Source organism: Agelaius phoeniceus, chromosome 3 (assembly GCF_051311805.1).
Source record: "Agelaius phoeniceus isolate bAgePho1 chromosome 3, bAgePho1.hap1, whole genome shotgun sequence".
Lineage (NCBI taxonomy): Eukaryota > Metazoa > Chordata > Aves > Passeriformes > Icteridae > Agelaius > Agelaius phoeniceus.
This window is the reverse complement of record NC_135267.1, coordinates 54,436,350-54,462,173: the sequence shown is the minus strand read 5'-3', so window position 1 is coordinate 54,462,173 and position 25,824 is coordinate 54,436,350. Positions and strand designations below refer to the sequence as shown.

The 25,824-nt window shown below is 39.1% G+C and overlaps 2 protein-coding genes across 7 annotated transcripts in view; both read left to right on the top strand.

The window, feature by feature from the left end:
• The window catches only part of MTCL3 (MTCL family member 3), a 32,034-nt gene extending 30,810 nt beyond the window's left edge, over positions 1 to 1,224 (top strand). For 2 of the 4 annotated variants that reach the window (XM_077175268.1, XM_077175269.1), the window contains exon 7: positions 1,060 to 1,224. In XM_077175268.1, coding sequence (XP_077031383.1) covers positions 1,060 to 1,170 — 111 coding nt within the window. In that variant the 3' untranslated portion in view covers positions 1,171 to 1,224. Of the gene's footprint in view, positions 1 to 388; positions 750 to 1,059 lie in introns of those variants that run through there. The other 2 variants (XM_077175270.1, XM_054629446.2) reach the window with 1 other exon arrangement.
• A 32-nt stretch (positions 1,225 to 1,256) lies between these two features.
• On the top strand, positions 1,257 to 23,124 carry KIAA0408 (KIAA0408 ortholog). 3 transcript variants are annotated; one of them, XM_054629448.2, is made up of 7 exons: positions 1,257 to 1,396; positions 8,048 to 8,154; positions 12,182 to 12,378; positions 15,077 to 15,418; positions 15,760 to 15,839; positions 17,037 to 18,411; positions 20,213 to 23,124. In XM_054629448.2, the coding sequence occupies exons 2-7, from the start codon at positions 8,148 to 8,150 to the stop codon at positions 20,381 to 20,383; spliced, it is 2,172 nt and encodes a 723-aa protein (XP_054485423.2). In that variant the 5' UTR covers positions 1,257 to 1,396; positions 8,048 to 8,147; the 3' UTR covers positions 20,384 to 23,124. The 3 variants fall into 3 exon arrangements, with proteins under 3 accessions (XP_054485423.2, XP_077031386.1, XP_077031387.1); XM_077175271.1 differs by having other exon boundaries at positions 12,143 to 12,378; XM_077175272.1 differs by lacking the exon at positions 8,048 to 8,154 and having other exon boundaries at positions 1,258 to 1,396.
• Positions 23,125 to 25,824: the final 2,700 nt, after the last annotated feature.

The following is a 25,824-nucleotide window of genomic DNA, read 5'->3' as shown; positions in this document are numbered from 1 at the left end:
CTAGGAGACAGAACATTTTACTCCTTTTCGGCTTTGCAATTGCATGTGACAGAGTTGGGCCTTCATTGCCACTAAAGGCAGTGCAAACGGTATTTTTGGTACATATGAACATGATTGTTTTCTTAGTGGATGGGTTGCTATTAAATGGACAAAAGGGAAATTTTGTTAATTTTAAGCAGGAGGAAATACTAAATTTCAAAAACTGTAGAGAATATGGCAAACCACAGATTAAAAGAAACCATGCACAACTACTTTATGGAGTCACAGAGCCACACAGTAATGTGAATATTGTAGTTGCTGTAATAGATTGCATCTTGTTGAAGGCCTTTTAATCACTGCTTGCATGCAGCAGTAACAAGCGTCTTTGTTGTGGTTTGTTTTTGTACAGAATTGTTTCAGAGAGGTTTTGGGGAGCAAACTCCTTGCTGACTCAAGATCTTTTGCCATGAAAAATGAAAATTACCTACCCTTATCTTATCATGCAATCCTATAGTTGGCATATCTTGTTATTGCTAATGAAGTTATCCAATGTTTTGTAAGTCTCTTGCTGTGTTAATTTACTTTGTGCTGTCTTGCTAGTTTACAGTTGAAGTAGTTGCCAGGTGAAGCTGAAAGCTATTCTTATTCCTATGCTGACTAATTAGTCTTTTGTTTCCTTGTATCAGAAAGTCACAGACGCAGTGAGTTTAAAGCTAATCAATTACTATACATGTATTGCATGAAATCAAACAGAGATGGCATTTAGCATGCTCACTTTCTGATCTAGCACTAGTTCTGAGCTTGTAGAGCTCCCATTGGCTTAAAGGCAGAGCACTGCATGGACCTACACAAATTTAAAACAAACTAATTAGTATTTTCTCTAAACAAATAATAAAATTGAACATTTAAGAATTGGACATTTCAGGGCTTGACCATGCAGAACTCCTACTGAAGTAAATGGGAGATGGGCACTTGGTCCCTCCACAAGCATATTCTGATTCACTATTTATTTTGTTGAAACTTTGGACTTGCTATTCCATTAATTGACTGTTCTCTTTGTCTTTGTATTTACTTTCCCAGATGTTCCAGCCTATCATTTTACTTATTCTCATCCTTGTATTATTTTCATCCCTTTCATACACAACAATATTTAAACTTGTCTTCCTTTTTACACTGTTTTTTGTACTGTAAGTCATTCATCATTTACTGTTCATTGTAGTGTTATTTTCAGTTTGTTTATTTTGTCCACCCTCCAAGATAAGAAGTGCAAGAGACATAGTTTCTGTAATATCCACTGCTGTAAAAACACTGAAGACTACTTGTTTGCCAAAACCAAAGCCAAACCAAAAGAACTGAAAAAAAACATACCAAAAAGTTACCCAGTTGAATAGGAAACCTGCCCACTGTGGTATTCCAGGTAAGCAAGCAAAAAATTAGTTTTTTACTTTGCCTGGTTTTAAAATTTTTGAATAAAAATTTCCTGAGGAGTGAACCAATTTAATATTCCTTAATTTGCACCAAAAAAAAAAAAATGCAGTGCAGGTGTGAGGACTCTGTTACTTTCCTCTCCCCACTCCTAGAAAAAGAATTTGTATTCTAGCCACATATGAATGGTAATGCCACTTTGTGTGATTATTCTGCAGTTTTATATCAGAGCTTGTATGTATATTTTGCATAATGGTGATGATAATGTTTTTCAGCACTCCATTATGTGCATTAGGTCCCAATCAAAATAGTTGGTGTATAGAGCACTGTATCTGCAATGGTGGCCAGGAGCTGGAGCCTCTGAGAATGAGAAGCATGAGGAGAAGGTATCAGAGTAGCTGAGGAGTCTTCTGAGAGATAGAGGCTGGCTGCATTCTCTCTGTGCTCTAGAAAAATGGCCATGCTACATCCCCAGATTTGAGCAGGACTTTTAAATGGACGTGGCAACTCTTGGTTTGCTGAGTGACCCCTGTCTAACCGTGCCATTGGTAGCCAGTGCCCATGGTGAGGGAAGCTTCTGTACATGGGTGTGCATCAGTAGTCGCTGAATATTGCTTTCTCGCCTGGGAGAGGCTGAAGTAAGAGTACAGTTGACTAATTTCTTTCTTTCACACTTACATAGCAGTTCCTACAAGCAGTAGATCTCCCACTATGAAAACCTCATCTGAAATGCCCAATGGAGCTCACTTTTCTGTTTCATTCAACCCATGCTGAGACCACTGAGTCCCACAAATATGAATTCTCGAAAGGTGAACAAGTGTGTGTATTAATGACACTTCTTTTTCTGCAGTTTCCATGTTGAATAATGTAGTGGTAAAGAGTGGTAATAAATAAAACAGCTGTTTTTCTAGCTAGTGGTAAGGATTACCTTTGATTTATCATGTTAGCTCTCTGTTCACTTAATGCATTCCCCAGTGAGAACAGTTCATCTCAATGCCTAGGTTATGCTCTGCTACTTGAAATAGCTGAGACACCATTTTTGAGGGAAAATCCTCAGAGAGCAGCAAGAGGTGGGGCAATAAAATTTTTGTCACATGAGTGAAAAAAAATAGTAAAAATATTCATTATTAAAAAGTACAGTATTTTTCTCTTTGTCTAGCTTTCCCTCAACACCCTCTGCAGGTGCAGTTACTTTGATCAGCTAAATCACTCAACTCCTTGATTTAATCCAAATACTTATTCCTACTAGGGTGTTGTCATCATTATCCATGTTATAGTTAGGGAGATGTATAAAGGAAATTATAATCAATATATGTGAGATTAATAGATAGCTTTGACTACTTTCCCAGCAAAGTATAAAGTCAGGCCCAAAGTAATTCTGAGGAGTTTCTAAGATGCTATAATTTATGCAGTTACCTAAAATTAAATTCCACATATTAAAAACTATTATGGCAAGATATGATCAAGCCATAATTCACAGTGAATTTCCATAACTGGAAAAGGCCTTTTGTTTTTCAGCAGCTGCTGGAAATACTAGAGGGGTTTTTTTCCCCCCATGGATTTGCAATTTGCACATTAAAAATACAACAATTTGAGGCTTAAACTTGTCATACCAAATCTTAGCACAAGATTGACTTTTACAGTTTCTTTCTGCTTTAGTATTTCCTGTGGAGGAAAAACCAATCATTTGTGTTTTCTTAAATATTACTGACTCAATTTCCCTAAGAGAGAAAAAGTCATACTTAATCTAAGATCTGAAGTTCTGGGCTTCCAGTTTTTAACCCACACTTGCTTATACCTTTCTTGATGTTGTATGTAATAAAAATGAGTGGAGAAGGTTTGATTTACAAAGAGTGTATCAGTAACACTCTAATGTAGTAACACACTGAATTCCTACATTGAATAAATCTTGGAAATTAATTGGGAAAGATTTGTTTCTTTCTCAGAAATCAGAAAAGGTAAGAATGAATTACTGGGATGAAAGGTGGGGATAATCTCTGCACAGCACTGGCAATTACATCCCCATTGATTTCTCACTGTATTTTTTCTTGCATAAAAGCTGGAGATTTCTATCAGGCATCAACAAAGCAAAATCAAAGCTGAGACCTTTTGGGACATTTAGGGAGCTATTGCACAACCAGCAGTCTGAAATTAAAGCACACTAAAGCATACAAAATTATTTTAGAAGCTCCAGACAGTCTTTGAATCTCTCATGAGCAAGGAGAATGGCGAGGAGCCTCACAGAGAAATCTCAGTGAGAAATGAGATGTGTATTTCTTGTCCTTTTGCATTCAGGTTGAAGGGAGTGATTTGAGCTGCTGATCTGTTTCATGCCAGATATTGCACAACTTTAAAAGATGCTGAGAAAGCTAACAGAATGAGTATGGCCATTTATCCATAGCCAGAAGATAAGATCTAGCCAAAGAAATATGTGTTCTATGTCTTGCTAAATTGAAATAACTTGATATTACGAAATGCAGTAATTATACTTGCCAAGAAAGAAAGCAGATTCTCCCCACTCAGTAACTGGCCTGGTGGGTGAAGACCATCTCACAGGTGAGTGAGCAAATGCAGCTGAACAGATCAGCATCCTCTAGCAGGAGTGCATTGGAGTCAGGCAGGGCACTGCTGATTCACTGATTCCGCTGGCTGCGCCGCTCGGAGTTCTGAAGACAAACAGTAAGAAGAATACAGGTTTTGTTTGCATTTGGCAAGGAGCTGGATATGCCAGGTTACCTATCAGTTGAAATCTCATTTAGCAGATTTACAGCTCTCATTTTGGAATATTCTGGTGAAGTATTAATGTTCCAGGGGAAAAAAGCCATTGAATTTGAACTGTGAAATTGCCTTAATTTAGCACTTCCCTGGTATATTAAATTTCTGTTTCCTATGTTCCCAGGGGATTTATTCAGTATTCTTTCAAAAGGAAAAGATCTTCCTTCTGTAGATCTAATTATGATATTGTTTCACTTGTGGAAATTGGCACTATCTCCAGTGAATTTTTAGGTAATTTAGGGAATAGGTGCATTTTTTCCTTTAATGCTACCAGAAAAATTCAATTAAATTAGTTTCCTGTTTAGAGCTGGCTCTGAATGCCCTGACAAAATCCCTCTACAGATATTCTCTCTTACTGCTACTGAAAAATTCCCATTATGTTAGAATGACCATTTTCTCCAGGCTCGGAAATACTTCTTTCAACCAAAAATATCCATGCCTGAAGCTCCAGTTGAGAGATAGAATAAGTGTCTGCTGACACATGTCACCAGTGCTTCAGAATCAAAACTCGAAGAGAGCAGGTGCTATAGTGCAGAAATATGCCTGGCAGTTGGAAAATAGAAAATTGCCAAAAACGTGGCTGTCTAGATATGTGTTATAAAAAGAGATGAACTGCACATGAACTTCAGGAGTTGTTTACGAAAACAAGCAGAGCTTTAGGGTATTACATGCCCTTCTCCTTAGTCACCCCGGAATCTGATAGGTGAGTAGGAGACTTCTAAAGGCATCAGTATCAGGGACGTAGTTCCCATTGGCTTACATTTCTGTCTCTGATTTAATGCCAGGGGAAGTGATATTCAAATCCAACTTTTGCCATTACACATGCAGTTGCCTATGGGGAAAATTACGGTGGCTCTATTTAAAGTAAACATCTAAAGTATCTGCCACCGATTTCCAATGTAACCTTGGAGCAGCAACATGACATAACACTTAGATGGCTCTGCCTCTCCACTAAGTTATATCCTATTGGAGAAGCAATAGGAGTAAGAGGAGACAGAGTTTGCATTCCCTTCTGCCCATTTCCCATTGTATATAGCCACTCCCGAGGTGTATATACCAGGATTATCAAGGTGTACATCATTCAGGAATCTACTGGTGAGGTTGGATTGATTGCAGTGGCAGCAGTGCTGTTCTTCCTTTTTGTCACTAGCTTTTGTGGCCACAGCAGAATGGGTGTGCCATAACCAAGCTGGGGCAGCACAGCCAAAGATGCTGTGAAGTAGTCTTCAGTAGATTTTATTAGCCACTGCCCTGAGTATATGATCAGATTATAGCTCATGCTGAAACTCATGCTGCTTTGTCTCCAGTCTTGCATGATGAAGAGAAATTTAGCAGAGGTCTTGTTTAAAATGCCCTTGCAGCTTTTTTTTGTTGAGGTGCTGACTTTTGACTCAAGCAGTGATGGTACCAGATATGGACAAAATATACTTTTCCTGTGGAAACAATATGTTGGATGTAATAAGCCTACAGTAGTCTTCCTGCTTATTTTATCTGTGCCAGATACCAAGAAGCTACATTTGCTGCTTTGTCTGCTGATGCTGGAGAAGGGGCAGTAGGGACAGTCTCTCTTGAATAATTTCTTAGCCTCAAAAGCAGAATTCTCTACTGCTACATTTAAGGGTATATGGAACAATGATCCCATGTTTTTACAATTCACTTCATGTTTTCTTTGTCTCACCTTTTCCATATTAGGATGAAGTTAATGTGTTCCTTTGACCTATGAGGTGTGTCTAGTGCTTGTCTCCTAATGAGCCCCTGTCTCTCACACATTTCTAATTCCTCACACTGACAGAAATGAAGCCTTCTGCCTGACTGAGAACTCAAGCCTGGGATTTAGCCCATTGTTTTATTTATTTTTACTGTTTTTACTTCAAAGAGTGCACGTAGCAAGACAAGAGGCATGGAGTTAGCAATATTAAAGACACAAGAATAATAGCCTCTGTTGATGGAATAGAGTAAAAAAACATGTCTGGAGAGTCTGCCTCCATGTGCAGTAGTGCAGCTGTGCTGGCTTCAGGGAGGAGGCAGTGCGCTGATGCCTGGCCTCCAGCTGTGGGCTCAGCTCTGCTCCCAAGCACTCCAGCTTCACTTCCAACCATGTCAGCTGGCACTTGAGACCTAACCTCACAAAAGAAAGTCATACTGTTTCTTTAGATTTAAATCCTCAGAGTTTAGACTCTGAGGATTTTCTTCAGAAACATTCAGTTGTGTACTTGGGGTATTATTTGTTCAATTTTTAGATCATCTTTACAATTTTCACAAATAGCCCAAGTCCCATTATTTAAGTTACATGTGAGCAGAATAAGCACCCAATTAATGTTCTCGCTGAGACTTACAGCTAGACCATATAAGGAGAAAAAATGTGTATTCCCTGAAACCTGGTTTGGTATTTACTATAAAATGCACCCAGAGTTAAAATTTTTATACTGGATTTTATAATGGATTTTGTCAGATAAAAACTTGCTGTTCTAACGAGGAGAGTGCTGACTAAGCAAAGGATGTGTGAATCCTCATATTGTGCCCTTTTTCTCACTGATCCTCTTGTCATAAGCTGCACTGCCCACAGAAATATGTTCCTGCTTAGGGCATTCCAAGACATCCGTCTGACAGCGCGATTTGTCCACTTTTGTGCTGCCTCAATCAAGTATTTTGTGGCCCTTCTCCAGGCACATATGGGGCAAAATGTTCCCTGAAAGGTGAATTTGCTGCCTGTCTCAGTTGCTGCCTGCAGACACACCCAATCACCAGTGCCCAGCAGGGTGGTGTGTGCAAGGCTTTCCCCCGGGGGTCTCTCTCGGGCTGCCAAAAAATAGGAGCAGTTTAACCCAGGGGGCAGCAGGGGAGTTATCGTGGTGGTCAGAGACCTGAGGAGTGAGCTGGGCTCCTCCTGCCTGCGGCTCAGCAGGGGGAGCAGCTGAATTTTGCTGCTCTGGCTTCGGGGTCTCCTGTGGACTTTTGCTTGCTGGACGCTTTTGTCACGCTCCCTTCCCTCATCCCATGCCAACACTTGCTGTGGACACTCCTAGGGATTTATATCCAGCCCAAGGTGTTTTTGGACCTTCTTTACCAGCCTTGTGCCAGAGATGAGTTTCCCTGTTCAAGAGAGATTCTTCATCCAATTTCAAGTGTTTTGCTTTGCTGAGATACAAAGTGAATTAACAGACTGTAGAATCTGATCCAGAAACCCTATAAAGTATCAGGAATATTTGGGTGTATCCCAAAGAAACTGTTACTGCCATTCCCAGAATGCAAGACAGTAGGATTACACAGTGCCCAATAATTCTGCATTTCATAACTGAGAGCACATTTAGAATACAGAAAGGGATTTTAGGGAGGAGTGGTTTGATTTTAGCTCTTTAGGATAGCTGTTAACCAACAAAACCTCTGCTTTAAACAAAACTCCTTTTACAAAGCAGTTAAGGAGGATCAAGTTGCAAATCTCAAAATGATCATACTAAAAAATATAACCCTGAAAATGGGGTCTGGAAGACAGCAAAAATCTTCCTTTACAGCATAGACAACAATAAAAGAAAGCGAAAATTGCCTATTGTCACAGCTTTGATATTAACACTAGCTGCTTCGGCAAGCTTTAAAGACTGGACTGCACTATAAAGCCTAAAAATGTCCCGGAGTTGGAGTTGTTTACACAAAATATGAGGAGATATAAAGTTACAAAGCTGGGGGTTGGAAGAGATGGCTTTAAAACCATCCTCCGTGCACTGACGTCACGTGGAAGCCAGCTGCGGGGATGATGCTGAACGGAACTGTTTTCCAGTTTGCAAAAGTTGAGCATTTATTCAAAGAGAGTTGCAAATGCTGCCCCAGTTGAAAGGTTGTGTCTTGCTTAGTTTTCTTACTTCTTTTAAAGATCAAGATTCACAGAACAGGATCCCTGCTAGCTGTGTGTTTCATTGCTTTCTCTGCTGCCTGGAAATGGACTGAAAAACTCCTAAAGGATTTCTTATTCCATGAAAGGTATGGTTGCAGTTTATTTCAAATCAATGTTTTTGAACAGTTAAGATTATAAAAGAAGGCAAATTTCTGATGTGGCAAACAGTTATTTAAACATCCCTCTGGATGTTATTTATATGTAAGGTGAAGTTCATATATGTTATATGTCTTTATTCTTAAAGTTCAGTTAGTTTTTTCAGTGCAGGCAGAGATATATTAACAGAACAGGGATGACAGCATTGTGTGCACTTGAATCCTCTTTCTTTCTTTCTTTCTTTCTTTCTTTCTTTCTTTCTTTCTTTCTTTCTTTCTTTCTTTCTTTCTTTCTTTCTTTCTTTCTTTCTTTCTTTCTTTCTTTCTTTCTTTCTTTCTTTCTTTCTTTCTTTCTTTTCTTTCTTTCTTTTTTCTTTTCTTTTCTTTCCTTACCTTTTCTTTCTCTTTTTTCTTTTTCCCTTTTCTTTTTTCTTTCTCTTTCTTCCTCATTTTCCCTCTTTTCTATCCCTTCTCTCACTCAACTGTACTTTCTTTTAATGTATAAAGTGCATGTTGTCATGACACATGGCACACATTTATAATTGAACAGATACATACGTTTACAATTTTCTTAGTCATCCAAAATACAGTACTTATTTGGAAATATAATTTGATTGCATTTTTTTCTGTAAAAAGAAGGGAAGATTTGTGTATCTGAATGATTATGCACATCCAATCTGATTAAACTCTGGTGAAAAATAATATCTCAGCTGATGTCAAGCTGATTATTTTCAGAAGTTGCTAGAGGTTGTTTGCAAACTATTTTGCATTTTTAATATCTGGCTAGAAAGGGTAAGATATGGGGGAATAATGACTAACATCAAATAGTGGCTTAAAACATTTTTTGCTTGAGAGGAGGAAGGGCTAAGGGAAAAGTTAAAGCAAAATGCAGCTGATGCAGACAAAATTGATTATTTGCTTAATTTGATTGCTGTAATGAGCTTCTGACCTTGTCTAGGACATGGAGAAATTGCCAATACTGCAAGAGCACAGATATTGTTCTGATCCACAGAGCAAATGACAATGTGACATTTTACATGCCTTGGGTTGCTTTAGCAATGTGAAATACCCATGGGGAAATCTCAGTGCACTATACACACAGAGGGTGTATTACCAGGACTGCACAATGTTCTCTACCAAAATAACCCCAAACAAATGCAAAGGAAACACCAAGAAAAAGAGAAAGTGGGGGGGAAGAGAATTAGAAATGGGAGTCAAAGTTTCTGAGGAACTGATCCACTGTAAAAGTGCAGCAAAGCTGTATAGTCATCCAGCTGCTAATATCAATAAACATGAGTTTTCTTCTCAGAATTTATGTCAAGAGGAAATCAGAGAAGCCTAAGAAACAATACACGCCTTTTGTGGATCTTAGAGCTACAAGTGACCATCTGTAACTTCTGTAACTATCCTCTTTCAAGACTTGCTTTCCTTCTGACTGTCTTCAGTCTTTTTTTATAATTGGAGTTCCATTTGAAACAATTTGAAAATTGTTAAGATGAATGCCAACACGGCAATAGTAGTTTCCAGCACTAAGGAAGCACCAGAGGCCTTTTCAGTGCTATATTCATGCTTAAAAGGAGTACATATTATATCTGTTCTTATGTGTGTAAAAACAAGTATTGACCTTTCTAGTAATATGTGGCTGACTAAAGCATGGTCATTATTGCTAATAGTGCACTAGCAAAATCACCATTTGTGCAAGTTGTTGACAGATTATGTCTGCCTGTCTTGTTCATGACTGTACAGCATTTACACATAGGGGTTTTTCTTTTTTTTTTTTTTCTGACATGTATTTGTGTAAGGATTATAGTGGAGCGGAGAGTTGACTTTTGTTTATTTCTCAGAGGTATCCTGAAAGTTTATAAAGACATAAATGTAGAAAAAAAATCAAATGGCGGTACTAAAGATTGCAACCTTTGAATTAGCAAGGTGAGAAAGTACTGCAATATTGAAGTTCATTAGCAATAGATGTTTAGATTGCAATGGATCTTAAGTGTAATAGAATTTTTTTGCAAGTTGTTTTTGGTCAACGCTTACTGGAGTCTGGCACAAAGCTGAAACACTGGCCTGGAGAGGTGCAGTCTCTGTAGCCTGGCTGCATTCCCTAAGAGGCCGTGAGCAAACCAGTACTTGGCTTCTTTTTTGATGAGAATTCTGTGCTGTCTTTCAGCAGCTCCTAGTTTCAAGGTGGTTTATGGTTTTATGAAGTTGCTCTGTATGTTTTTAGGCAGGGGAAAGAAGAAGGGTTTGAAATCTATTTGTAGGTAATTGAGGGACAGATTGTCATTTCAGAGCTCCAAGGCAGGCACTTGGGGCCAACTGTTCTGCAAGCCCTGAGTTAGGGCTGGGCCTGTGATGGCTTGGGAGATCCTGTGGGAGGAATTCCTATGACCCAAAGACCTTAGTAACCTGTTTGGTTTCATCTGAGCTCTTCTGCTTACTTGTACGTGAAAGAAGCTGACTGCAAGTTTGACATTGTCTTCCCAGTCAGCTGAAATAAAGCAGACACAGTAAATGGTGGTTACATGGTAACCACAGCTAAATCAACAAGAGGTGCCAGTAACATAAGGGATGGGGAAGAACTTGGCTCAGGAATGAATTTTTACTATATCATAGGAAATGTGGGCAGTAAAATCAGCAGTTCCTGTGAGTTGACAATCACTGATCATCAGTCAGGGAAATGAACAAATTGCAGAAAGGTAAACTGGGCTTACTCCTAGTTAACTCTGTGATAATTCAATCTCCTATGCATTTGATTTCTGACAGGAGCAGAAAGCAATGCAGAGGCATTTTATTACTAGAACTAGATTCCATGACCACCCTGGTAACATAACAACTGGCTTTGAGAGCTGAAGTTAGCAAACTCAAGTATCAATGCCTCTGTACCAGACATTATATCACAGAAGCCATCATAACTGAATTAATGAGTGTTATTTCAATCTTGCTGGCATAGTAAATGTGCTGATGGTAATGGGCTTTCCAGTGTAAAACCTAAGAAAGCAAGAGGAAGCGTGAGGATCACCAGGCCCATAAGATTTGTAACTTCTTTGCTCCAAAATCAGATTAGCAGATCTAAAATATTTCCCTTAAAGCTTGCCAATTTAGTGGTTCAATTAATATTTTTTTTCATTTACAGACACTAAAGGCTAAAGACTGTCTTTGGCTAAAGTTTTTGCTAAGGACTTCAAAAGGGAAAGAAGAAACTGAAGCACTAATTAGTCAAATATTCTGAGAAAGGTTTTGAACTAGATTGGAGTTAGTACTGTTGAAGAATATTTTCTAGTTCTCCCCATACTGATCCTGAAACTAACATCTATAGATCTAGATCTGTAAATCCAAAATTCTTGAATCCTTTCTGGCGACCTTCTGTCCCTCCTATATAACTGATTTCTACTGTTTATGTGTTTGTACCTGTTACTAACTTTCCTGTCCTATCTTCCTTCATGAATTCCAAAGCATTCATGTAGCCATGAGAATTCCCTGAGTATATTAACTTTGCAGTCCTCAATTGCCAAAAGAATGTACTAGTCCTTGTCGTGCTCCTTGCATGTGTGCAGGGAGTGCGTGAGCAAACGTGATACTTTTACAGTTGTCTTTTGAACAAATATAAAAATAGCTTTCACCCTCAAGGGCAGATGTTGCAGGATCCCAAGGTCCTGAAGTGCCATTCAATATTGTACAGACCCAAGTTCATGGAAAACACATTTATAGCAAAGAGTAATGGCAAAGATGCAAAGTGATCATGATACAGAGCCTGCTGTGGCAGATGTTACTGAATTCTGTGATGCTGAATGTGTTCCACCTCCCCTCTCCAGACTGGGCATCTCTGCCTTTGGGTTTATGTCCTATAATGCTTAGTTCTTCCACATTTGAGTCACACTCCAAACAAATATCAATTGAATAATACTGTCTCCTGCAAGCTCCTTTCAATTATTAATTTTGGGAATTTTCTTGATTGTCTTTGTTCCCTGAAAGCTAGAATAAAGCATAAGGAAGACTTATTCTCTTAAACTTCCAGGAAACATTCAGGGAAGAAAGAAAAAAAGGAGAGCTGTCTTTGCTGTTGCACAGACTTTAGCCATGGACCTGCGTGAACAACTGGAGAATACTGAGAGGAACTGGAATAAAGAAAAAATGGAACTGCTGGAGAGATTTGACAATGAAAGGAAAGAATGGGAATGTCAATGGAAGGTCATGCAGAAGAAAATAGAAGAGGTACTTTTAAACAAAAATCCAGACTACCATTTTCACTTGGCCTGAAGTGACATTGAGTCGCTTCAAGTTTTTTTTCTGTATTTTACCCTATTTCTTATGTGTCACTGGAAGTTTCTAACAGCTGATAGAAGGATGGAAATCCTGGGATAAAGCAGTATTTGCAATTGCTCATTTAATAGTCATGAATAAGGTAGGAGGTGAAGGTGGCTTTGTGAGCTATGAGATTATTGCCTGTACTTACTGCTGACAATTCAGTCATGGACATGAGCCACGTTGCCTATATTATACATGCTTTTTTCAAGTAAACACTGAACAATATGTGGTTTAGAAAATGCATATTTTGTAACAAAAATTTAGGTATCATAATTCTCTAGCAAAAAGGCTTTAGATGGCACAGGTTGCTGGGGCAAATGGTAATATTAAAAATAATATATATATGAAATACTGCATGACACAGAATTTTTCTGGCTAGAACCTGTTCCTTTTATGGATGACTCTTGGGAGAGAAAACAGGTACAGCAAATAGCATGAAAGTTCTGAAACCACTTTTGTTTACAGATACTAGCAAATGGTCCTTGCTATTTGCAGTGCATCTCCTTCCAGAAATAGTCACAGCAATTATTTATTATTCTTTTATCCCCAAATTGTCCCTGCAGCCAAACCCTCTGACACTCTCTAATGCATTAACTGAGTCTGCTTGGCAGCCTGTGGAGGCAAGTTTTTTCATTAGTGAGCTTTCCACATTTTTCATCTAATATACACATGGAGTAGTTTCACTTGCTCTCTGCCAGCACTGTTGTGTGGCTGAGCAGCACAGGAATGTATGGCAGAGATTGCTCACATGAAACTGAGAAGGAAAGTGGTCAAAGCCAAAGGAACTGCAGCCATACACTGCCCATTAAACCAGCCTGCAGCAGAGCTCCATAATGTCAACTCTCTTATAATTTACCCACAATTCTTTCAGACTTTTGTATGATGGTCTTTGCCACATTTTGTCTTTTGTGTTAGGACTTTTCTGTGCAGTCTTCCCTAATCTCACTGCCAAGCTGAGAATGCTTCAAAAGTTCGTCATGTGATCTGTATGTGTAGTTGAATTTCATTTTCTTAAGTATAAGAGCTGATTTGGAATGACAGTAATGAAAAGGTATTCTGGCTATTAGTAGAACTGACAATGTCAGTAAGGACGGTTTTCATCATGTTCTTTATTAGCACAGAGATTAGGAAAACAAGAGAAAGAGATAAAGAGTGGAATGGGGCTGAAAGGAAAAGAATGAAGCAATTTGCTGGCTACGGCAGGGCCAAACAAAACTACAGATTATACCTCAAGGTTATTGGAATCCTAAGGTCCCCTCTTAAGCTGTGACTATAGCTGCTGCTGATTTCAGATGCCTGACATTTCTTCTCCACAAGCCACATGGCTGGAGAAAAGGAGAGATAGATACCTTTTAAATGCCATTATCTGTAGAAGGATTTCCTCAATAAAACTTGTGCTTACTTTTCAGCTTGTATTTTAATTTGGCAGTTTTCTCTAGCCCACCAAACCTAACTTAATTCCTCCAGAAAGACTGGTAGGGTTTAGGAGATATTATGGGGTAGTATCCTTCCTTGTTACTGGTATGCTGAATCCATATGAGGCTCTTATTTCTTGGAAATGGCAAAGTTCAGCCCTCAGTTTCCATGAGCAGCTGGGCTTTGGGAGTGAAATCTGAAAACCCAGGATGAGGTCAAGTGTTAAGTCCCTGAACGTGAGAATTCTTCTAATCCACAGCACTGCCCATGAAATGGCCACATGTTCTGCATGTTGTTATTCTTTTCCACTGTCCTTCCAAAAGCTGTTGTGATGGCTTTGTGCACTGGGAGAGGGCAGGCAGATGGCTGCTCAGAGGTGCCTGTGTGCTTTCTTCAAGAGAGCAAGTTAAGAATGAATGTTTATACAGAACTGTGGGATTCTTGGTACTGGAAATTATACTGTAAGTAGAAGAGATTTTTATGATGTTACCATTTTTTCTAATTTATAATTTATCACAGTTCCTAGTTTGAATGTGCTGGGTGACCAGAATTAACACCATTTACTAATGAAGTCACTGGATCTCAGCAGATAACATGAAAGAAGAAGGTGACAGCACATTGCCAAATAATACCATTCTGCAGTACTCATTTATCACTCAAGTCATAGGGAAGAATTCCACTTGTCTGAGAACTGAAGGAGTCTGCTCTAGTGCAGATGGCACTGTATTTTATGAGAATTCACTTCCTCTCTTTCAAATAATATGCTTTAATAGGCTGTAGCATAGCCAGAACACTCTCTCTCTGTCACATTCCCCCACATTCCCTGTCCAACAGATAACAGTTGTGTCCACCACAGAGTGTGCTGATATTACTTGGAAAACAACCCTGCATCTTTTGGCTCAAGGCAGGGCCAGTTATCTTGTGAGATCTCTTCCAGACCCAGCCAGAGGTGGAAGCCATACATTAAAATTATGGCAGAGAGTTTGAGAATGGTAACAGCCTTATCCTGTGGCAATCCTGGTGTTTGAATCGTCACACTTGATAACTCAGCACTTTCCTAACACATCCAGAATCTTTCTAATCAGTGCTGCTGAGTAAGCATCATTCAAAACAGAAGATAAATATGGGGGCCTTGCCATAAAGCTCATTACAATACCATAATTAATAGAAGGTTTTATTGCCTTTTCAGCTTTACCAGGAAGTAAAACTTAGAAGGGAAAGCAATATGACCATCCATGATAGCAAGGCCATTCAGAGCAAGATGCTGCAACTGTCCATGCATTGTCCTACTTTGCAAGAGAGTGACACAGCAGAGCTGAACCATCAACACAATGTGGCAAACGACAGAATGGAGAAAGGGAGTCTGCTTGGTGTAACAGGACACGAATGGAAGGAGCCCAGAAACAAGAGCAGAAACAATATTCTGTTAATGGACAATCTGGCCTTTGAGAACCACGAAGAACCTGAAGACAGCCTCACCATTAAAACTTCTGAGCAAAATACCAGGAATTATATTGGTGATCTCAATGTAGTAAGTAATGAGCATGTTTCAGTTACAAGGGGGAGGAAAGCACTGAGGACTTTGGCCTGCCAGGTTAAGCTAAAGGACTGATCTCCCTGATTTTAGCTTTCCACAAGTCATTGTCTCTACTTGCTCCTAGGTTTGCTATCAATGAGTGTCTTCTCACTGTTTGAATGTGTTAACAGCATGCTCTTTACCTGTGTTCATAAGGTGGGGGCATTTTTGTATCTTTTCTCCTACTACTTCCCTCTGCTTTGATTCTTAAATGCAAATGACCACAAGTTTCAAATTAATTCTGGAGATACCATTTTAAATGTATATATTAAAGGCCTGTTTTTATATTTATAAAGGCTCTTAAAGAACTTGCCAGAGTCAGTGAAGAATTATGCAGCTATCAAGAGGAAATTCGAAAGAAGTCTAATCACAGAAGGTAAAAACATCTTTAGTCTTCTTATGTTAGAGAAAGGAAATGAATAATTCTCCTTATGCTTTTCACTTTGAAGGCAGGTTTGCTTTTGGATTTATTAGTTGGGCAGTTCTTACCCTCCTAGTGTTTCAGTGCTCAGCATAAAATATTCAAATGAAATATGCTGAAATATGATACAAAGGCAGGTTTTACTGGCAAAATGGGTTTTATATACAGAACATACAAATTCAGATTAGTATTTATATGAGATGAAATTGTATTTGTTTCTAATGGCTGTACAGAGGATTGGGAAAGTGAACAGGTATTTCTGTCTACTCTGGCCCCATTGCCATGTAGTTTTATACAACACTCTGTGGGTTTGTCAGGCTGGAAATTTCTTACTTAAAGCCCAAATCTAGCCTTAAGCATGGGGAATATGTCAGGAACTGATGACCCAAGAGCAGAAAGAAAGCAGGAGAGGGAAGAACCACCATACATCTGTACTAATGGAAAGATGTCAAGTCAGACCCTGAAAAGTAAGGCAAGTGAACATTCCACCATCTGTTAAAAATTCAGTGTTCATTGTTTTCTCTAGGAAGCTAAACACCAGACTGCATCTTGAGTTGTGCAGAAATTCTCAGGTAAAACTGAACCTTCTCAGATGCTCCCAAAAGTCAGAGGGATTTCTCACACTCCACCATGTGATCAGTTAAAAGTCTGTCACTAATTCATTATTTTAGCTACTCTTTTTATCTTTAGAGCAAATGGATTCATAGCTGATGCATAACTTTTAAAGATGCTTTTTTATCATATATCAAAAGGCAGATCTCATGTGTAAGGTTATGAATCTAAACAAGGGATACACTGTCCTACAGCTTTCTTCATTCAGTTCATAGTCAGGTAGACTCCTAGGAGTCATTAGAACAAGATCCTACTGTACTTACTGTAGCAGAGACAAGAAAACAGTCATCATCTAAGAAACTTAGAAAAAGAATTTTAGTATCAAAGCAAAGGAATGCAAATTCCTTTTGTTGACCTTTCCTCAAGTTTTTGTGTGTGTTTCGGTTGTGCTGGGTATACCAGCTGCAGCAAAACTGCTCCCAAACCTTTTGAAGTAGCCAGTGTTAAAACACCTGCTTCTGGGGAGAATTAATCCATGCTGAGGTTCTCTGGAATGTTCCTTATTGCTCATCCCTAAAACACCTCTTCTGTTACTTGCAGAATGAAGTCACTTCCTTTCCTGGGGGAATTTAAGGAAACCCAAAACACAGTTATCCTGCCTGAGATGAACCATGTGTCCAGCAATGATTCACAGACTTCAGTTGCTTTTGAAACAGAGCAACATAATAATAGGAAGAATCTGATGAGCTCCACCAAGGCTTTGAAGGACATTTCTTATGGTAGTCTTACTGGTGACATAGGAACAGATTTCAGACCTTGGCAAAAGAAAGAAGCTCCACCAGTTCCTCCACGGAGCACTTCTCGGCACCTAACAAACTCACTTTCTGCAGTCATACAGCTTTCAGAAGCACCCATAAGAGATCCAGGCATCAAAAGCAACTGCAAGGCTCAGGATTGTTGGAATGGGGGGAAACTGAGGAATCCTTCACCTGCAAACAAAAATAAATCTGCGGTAGCCTGTGCAAATGAAGGGCAGGCTGTGAAAGTTCCTGTGATGGTAACTGCTTCAATACCTGTAACCAAAAATGAGTGCAATGTTCCAACAAATTTCTGCCACAACACATGGGCATATGATATGGGCAAGCTTGGAAAAGACAATAAAAATGAGCCTTCCCCACTGTCAGCCCAAAAGAGTTGTTCAGATGGAAATATGGCCCAAAGCAACAAGATGCATCAGAAACAAAACACCAAGTCTCACAGCAGCCCTTTTTACAGCAATGACTTTTATGCCCCTGCTACCTCGCACAATGATCTTTTGGAAGACACCAGGTATCCTTTGGGAAAGACCCAAAGAAATGAAACGCTAGCAGCAAAGATTGATGAGTTTAATCGGACTGTATTTCACACAGATAAACGTAACAATGCTCTGCAGGAAAATCAGGTGCCTCCAACAGCCTCAGAAGATCACAAACCGTGTGGTCCGCCATGTGACTCTGCTGCTAGCAGGGCAGAAACTGTAAATACGCCTTGTGTTTCAAATCCCAAGCTCTCTGCAGCAAAGGAGCAAGAAACTAACAACCCCAGCAAAGTTGTCAGGACAGCAGGGCAGCAAAAACACATGAATGGACTTCCAAATACCAGTGGTTATAGGCACATGCTTCTCGAGCATGACTGGAGACCAAGTAACTTATCTGGCCGCCCGCGCTCAGCTGACTCAAGGTCCAACTATGGTGTTGTTGAAAAGCTTTTGAAAACCTATGAAAAATCAACTGTGACTTCTCCGTGTAATGCAAAATGCTGCAAAGATAAGAGGACACAGGCAAATTCTGAATTCACCAATGGGGGTTGCGAGACACTGAGTCAGTATTTAGAAATGCTCCAGATTGAGCAAGAAAAACAAGACTTTCCGAGGAATTCAGCCAGGCATATTGGGCAGCAACTCAAGCAAGGAAAAGAGAGACAGAAGTTACCAGAGGTAAGGTTCATAGGAATGACAAAAGTAAAACAATTCCATTTCATAGCAAGCCTCAGACTCTTAAATGGGGCAGACTAATATTATATTGTAACTAATTATGTAAAAATAGATACTTTAGGCCAGGATCTGGATGAATCAGGAGCATTTCCTCTGCAGATTAAGAGCTGTGGGAGGGCAGAAGCATGTAAGTAAGAATGAGCAGTGAAGACGTGCCAGATTCTTATCCCTGCTGGTGTTCTGCAAAGCTAGTTTTTTACTACAGTGCAGTTATGCTAAGATTGCACTAGTGAGAGCTTCAACCAGGTTTTAACACCCTCTCTCCTTCCTTTAGCTGATGTGTTATGTCATAAGACTTCCCATAGGGCTTAAGAAGACTTGGCCATGCCCCAAATCCTAGAGGTCTTAGATAACATTTTTCAGTATCCAGGGTGCTGCTTGGATCAGGTTTTCCTTGGAACTACCTATGACAAGGAATATTGTGACTCCATAAAGTTTCCAGTAATAAAGTAACCTTCTCTTACTCATGTCTCAGTTCCAACTTCTCCTATATATTCAAGCATAGGCTCACAGAAACAGAAGAGCATGGCATGACTAATTAATTTATATTTGGCTGAAGTTTATTTTCAGAAGTTTAGAAATATTGCCTTTGCCAACATTCTTTCTTAATGAAAAGACAAACAGATGGTTTGAAAACATGTGAGTTGCAGGTTCTGTAAAGTCCACAAAGAACACAAAGAGATATGCCTCTTGGAATCTCAAAAAAGATAAGGCAGGTGTGTTTTGAGCTAGGAAACTTAAATGGGTTCAGGCTGTCAGCTGGTATGCCTTAAACTGGCACAAATTCACAGACTTCAGTGGAGCTATATAGATTTAAGCAGCTGAGAATCTGACCATGCAGATTTTCTTCTGCATGTCTTTCTGACAGCCTTGCTGTGATGCAATGGCTTGCTTAACAGGCACATCTTTCCTTCAGCACAGAAATAAAAAAAAACTGTGAAGCTTCTGATTTCTTTTTCATCCAATAAACTTTTGACAGGCAAACAAATTTTCATCAATTAATATGGAGAAAAGGAATAATGACTTTTTTCACAGGCTCACATTTTATATTGTCATTTCTATCTGTAGAAACTAAGTGTGGAATACTGCCTGACCAGGCGTTACCATTTTATGTCCAGCAGAATTAATGTCATAGAGATGTAAAGAACTACATGTGGCTTGAGGCACTGGGTTTATTTTCATTATTTCAAATTTACATCAATGTAGCTATGATCAAAATCTGTTGAGTTTCCTCTGCATCTCTATGGGTGTGCTGGTAGACATGACACTATTAGCACATAACCATTCTGAATTAGTTACCAAGTTAAACAGCTTCACACTGAACTAATGGAAACAGAGTTTCCTGAAATAGGATCTATCAAAAAATACCTGAGAAGCATGTAGATCCTACTCCAGTAATATCAGATGGTATTCTGAGTTCTACACTTGGAATATTTTACAGCATTCATTGACAAAAAAACTTACAGAAACTAAAAGATAAGAGGAAATGTCAATTTTATCTTGCATTATCACTTTATACATTTCCTTGTGTCTGACACTTGTCTTCATGTATTTTAAACAACAACTGATGTGAGAATCCCTGTACATAGAAATAGCTGTTCTTTTGCATTCTGTGCATTGCTGCGCTCCTTTTAATAGCTTCCAACCACCTGTTCTGAGGTCACCGCAAATGTCCTCCTGCATTCCCGCTGCATTCCACAAAAGCTGCAACTTGTTAAAGCAAGGACTTGCCTTTGTGTTCTAGATATGTGTGCCAGTGAAATGTTCCAGTGAGAAGGGCTTCTCCCGTCCCGCTCGGCCAGCAAATCGACGCCTACCTTCCAGATGGGCATCCAGATCCCCATCAGCACCGCCTGCTGTGAGAAGAACAGTGTACAACTCTGTCTCCTTTCGGTCAGAGACCTCAGTAGTCTGAACCCAGAGCTGGGTTGGATAGTGTTGTGAAAGCTCTATGCCTCACTATGACTGTGTTTGGTATGTGTCATAGCAACCAGTTCCACACTGTTGTGTTTTGTCCAAGAGTGACCCCCACCACATGCTGGACAAAGCATTCTGAATCTTAGGTCATCATCACCATGGTCTTCAGTGTTTTTATTGAGATGAAATAGAGATATCCCTGGTTTTCTCTGGGTTTTGGGTTTTTTTTTTTAATAGTTCACAAGGAATTTCTTTTGAACGGCATCTTTCTGAATTTGTTGATCAATTTTGAGTTGAAACAATGTATAGTGCTGTATATTCTGACTTTTCTGCAAACAGCAGAACGTAAAGCTGTATGCATGATCATGTGTTTGTAGGTGCATGTGTTGGACTAGGAAGTATACTGGCCTGTATTTAGAAGAGACAAACTGTGCTAGTGTTGACATTGAAATTACAACCTATATGCCTACATATATATATATAAATATACTTTGTGTTTATTTTAAAAAGTTTGAAATATACAGTCCCAATGACATTTATATTTTGTATATCTTTTACATAGGTTCACAGGTGTAGTATTTAATGTAAAAAAACTAAATATGCATTTTTTGTGACTGATCGCAGTGATAATGCCTTGCACAATATGTATCTGAAGCAGACTAGCTTGACTGATTTGTCAGTCACGCTTCATGGCATCCTCGTTCAGTTTCCTAACTCTAATGCTAGGTCAAAATTCCTAAACATATTTTTTCTGAATTAAAATATTATATGATTTGTAATACATTAGCCTTTTTCAGCACCAGAGACATTTCTGAAATGTTCCAAACCCTTTACAAAGCTTATATGTGCCATTATATATATAGCATACTGTAAACACTTTGGTAGATTCAGCTACTCTAACATAAAATCTATGAAGGGAAGAAAAGAGTTGTATATGCTCAATTCTGTAAAGCTTATTTTTCCTTCTAGCATTATACTTTGAGGTTTGGCAAAGTCAGATAACAATGGACTTGTTTACTTTCACTCAAGGCAGGAGAACAAGCACCACTGCTCCCAGTGCTGCAGCCACACTCCTTTTTTACTCTTCTCCTAGACTAGAGTGCCTGAGCCACTTGCCAATTCCCTGCTCCTGGACTGACTCGTGGCAGTCACTTATGAAGTTTACTTGCACTCTGGCAACAAGCTGCATCTAGTAGGGAAATATTGCATCGAGATATGATCAATGATGCCCGAAATCCTGACACATGGCATTGCAACTCTGGTGTTGCCACCATTTGACTTGGTATTATTTGCCATCTGAATGACATGTACAGAGAGCCTGGCTTGTTCCTTCTCACAGAGCGAAAGAAGTATGGATGCTGTCCAGGCTCTGAACTTTCAGAAAGACAATGTCCTTCTTCATCCTGGAATTTTTGCACCTTTCGTTAGGCTGTTGCTGGGTACACAGTGCAGTAATGATGATAAATGTTACCTTTAAACAGTATGTCTAGGTCAGAAGGTGTAAAAAGGCACTTCTTCAACATCAGCCTGATCTTGTCTGGCAACTTTCCTTCTTCTTCTGGAGAAACATAGTGCGTTCAAAGGAATTTCAAAAATCATCCCAGGATCCATTAATGTGCACATCTTCTTATGTGAATGTAAAAAGGATTTCAGAGAGAGTATAGGCTTTTGTCCTAGTGAATTGTATATGTGGCAATATAGGGAAAATTTAATGTGCTTAATTTGTAGTGATCTGTTGTTCTATTCCAGTCATGTTGAGAATTCACACTTTTTTCCTTCCTTTAAGGACCTTATTCTTCTTTCCTCTGCACGACTTTGTTTTTGAAGAGAGAGAAAACAGGAGGCCCTGTGTTCTGAGCAATAGCCTGTGTGGTAGTATTGGTAACAGTTCAGGCTTGCGAATATTGGAGTGAGCAGGCATTAGAGCCATAAATCCCAGTTTATCATGCCATTGTGGCTGTCTGCTTGGCTAAAAATACACTCACAATAATTTGCTCTATCCAAACTTCTGGTCCTTTTTAGGTCTATTGCACAATTCATGAAGATTTCAAGCAAATCAACAATTCATCAAAACTTACTCAGACATCATTGCAAAGTTATTGCTGGAAAAGATACAAGGACAGAAAATCTTGAAGAAAATTCATACAGTTTGGTTAGAGACAAAAATCTGTATGCTCAAGTGAAAAATCAAGGGTTCTATAAATTTGACTGTTTGCCCTAATTTAGAAATTGCACTCCATTAGCTTCCTCAGCACTAGCAAAATTAGACATGATTCATGGTAAATTTGGAACATGGTTTAATATTCTATCTAACTGTGGAAATTAACAAACCAAAATACCTTGCAAATTGACCTTTTAAACGCCTAAGCAGCTGACCAGCTTTGAATGCCTAATGCTGGGGAAAGGGTAATATGAGAGAATTGTAAAAAAATGTGGTTCTTAACTTCAGTCACTGTTGACTGCAAAAACACTTGTTTAAATTACCTTTATGGTGAAGTTAAGCAGTTTTGTTCTGAGAAATTGTGATGCACTTTTGTTTGAAGTATGTAACTCCAAAAGCATTTCCCTTGATTAGACAGTGAAGGTGTTTCTTTAGTTTCCTTCAGTTTCTTTGGTTGCCTTTGACATAGACCACATTGTTGAATCACAGAGAAAGGATCAAATACAAACAACATTCCCTGATGTATGTAAGTTAAATGAACAGAAGGTTTTTGAAATAAAGGAATAGGTCAAGGATGAGTCCATTTTGTCAAGATTTTCTGTGTCAGTCTAATTTTAGACATTGGTTCTGATGCCTAAAAGTATCAAAACTGGTGATTTTGGTCTGCAGACGGCTAGTTGGAAAGCCTAACTTTAGAAAATTGCCACTGTCACTGTTTAAATATTCTCTTCAAATGCTGTGGTGATTGTGGTGATTTTTCTAGTTTCCATAACTAGAAAACTGTGGTTATTGAACCACATAACTGTGGTTATTGAATCACACTAAAGGCTTTATTCACTTATTTGCTATAGAGGGAAAAGCTCCTTTGGGCTTTCAAGTTCCCCTGTGTTGTTTCTGACAAGGAAATCTACACATATACACATGCTTGTGCAAGAAACACAAATGATCTAAGCATTACTTGACCCTCCTATTAATCCTAGTGTCACCAATGGAGGTGGTGAGCGTTGTAAGCCTGTTTCTGAAATAGGTTTTAATAATTTTACTCCTCCATACCCTGTCTGAAGTCTCAATGCAGATATATGTTATTCTTACTTGCACTCTGAATTAGTCTCTCTTTATTGCATGTCTTAGTAAGTCCCTGGAGACACAGAGTCAGCTGCCCATTGAAATGGAGATGTCACTAGGAATCAGATGTCTGGTACTTATTAACAAAAAGCATCATTCCCCCTCATGCCAGGACATACAGCCATAATCTTACCAGACTTTTTTATGGAGGAGCATGGCAGGGTAGAAGCACACAGAGGAGAATCACTCACATCTTACTTGAATGTGTGACAGAGCAGGCCACCTGGAGGCTAGAAAATTGGCCTGACTCAGACCCTCTCCTGGAGGCAGAAGGAGTAGAGGAGAATAATTCCCTTCAAAACCTCTGCATACCATTCCTCAAACTCAGAGTACAATTCCATTAGGTGATTTTTCTTTACAATGTAAGTGACAGACTTATGTATCTTTAAAATGTTGCTAAAGAATGAACTTTGTTTTCCAGTTATGACACAATTGTCCCTCACTATTACACACACTGTAAGGGAGTTGGCTGTTATATGTAGGAAAGGATTTGCAATCAGTGTAATAGAATTTTCCAGAGCATTCAGACCACCAGTTTATTTCTCCAGTTGTCTATTTAAAAAATTGAGGTTTTAAATAGGGATTTTGTATCCAAATGTCTTCAACAGCATTTTAGCAAAGATCTACAGCAATCCAGAAGGCAGCCCCAAGAACTTACACAATTCTCACCGTGCTGCTATGCAAAGGATTTCTTTGGCTTTGAGATCTGTAATATACAACTCTAGCCATTTCATGCTGATATTTTCAGTAATGGTATTCTCATTTGTAATGGTGTCTTTAGTTGTGTACATGTCTTTACACTGGAAGGTGCTCTAAATGCACAGAATCAAAGCCCCATGTTGCCTCTGGCCTTCCCACCCCTCTTTGATTCTTAGTGTGTACTTTTATGTGGTTTATTGCTGTTGGTCTATATGTATATGCCATTCCATAGGACTTTCTACCTGTACTGCAGCCAAAATATTTTTTGGACAGGCTGTTCTAAAAAGTGCTGATATTACTATTGCTATTCACAAATATATTAGAACTTGACCTATTGTTTTGCATCACTGAAAATGCACTTTCTTCACTGTTAATGGCATACATTATACAGAATTTGTGCTTTTGCTTTTTGAAATGACAATTCATCTGCTTTTGCACTTTGGTTCTACCCCTCTCCCTCAGACCTCTTCTTGGTCAAAGTTCTTGTATCAGTGGAGATGTGTTTCTGATGTGTCCAGTTGTTCCAGTTGCTGTGTGGCCGTGACAGCTCATACCTAAGGGTGCCTTGCTAACTATGTTGCTCTAGAAAGAATTGTACTACAGTTTCCATGGGATAAGAGAGATTGAACCATCAACATGATCAAAGTGAATGTGTTGTTAATGCCTCTTCTCTAGTACCTGCTGTCAGCAATGTTTCTGTTAAAGGGTCTGGAATTTGTTTCCTCTTAATGGTACATGTTTGTGTGTGTGTATGGCCAAGATTCACTAAAAAATGACACTGTAGGGGAGTCCATACATGTTATATCTTCAAATCAGATTATCTAAAGTGTGAGCCCAAAATATACTGGTCTGTCACATGAGATAATTTTTCCCTTTACTATGGAGTAGATGCAATCCCAAAATGAACAATGGGAAGACAGCAGGCCTGCACAGGTATGTCTAAGGTATGTAACACAAGTAAGCAAGCTTTGCTGGCTGATATTACTGGCTGAGTTAAAGCCCTTGACTAGTCACCTCATTAAAGCCAGAGATTCTTTAATATTAGATCTCAGTGAATGCATTCTACTAACCTGCTAATGTACCACAGGGATTGTAATGCTGAGGAGTCTGATTTTGACTGCCCCTCCACATGGAAGGAGGCCACTGGTTGTGGCAGATGTGCCTGCACTTCTGCCAGTGCCCCTCAAATTTCCCTAAATGAGTTTACTGCAGCTAGAATAATTTCTAAATGATATTCACAGTAGGAAAGGACTGTCATTACAGAAAATTGCAGTCATATGTGAACTCTGCAACCATGACACTGCCAGCTGGCATGGTGACACAGAAAATCATACTGAATTTTTCTTCCGTATCACAAGATATCTGCAGCAGGTCAGCTGTTCTGGTACCATATGTGATGTAGAGCTGCTTAAGATGTTGTTGGAAGATCACCACAGCCAGATATGTGTGTGCAT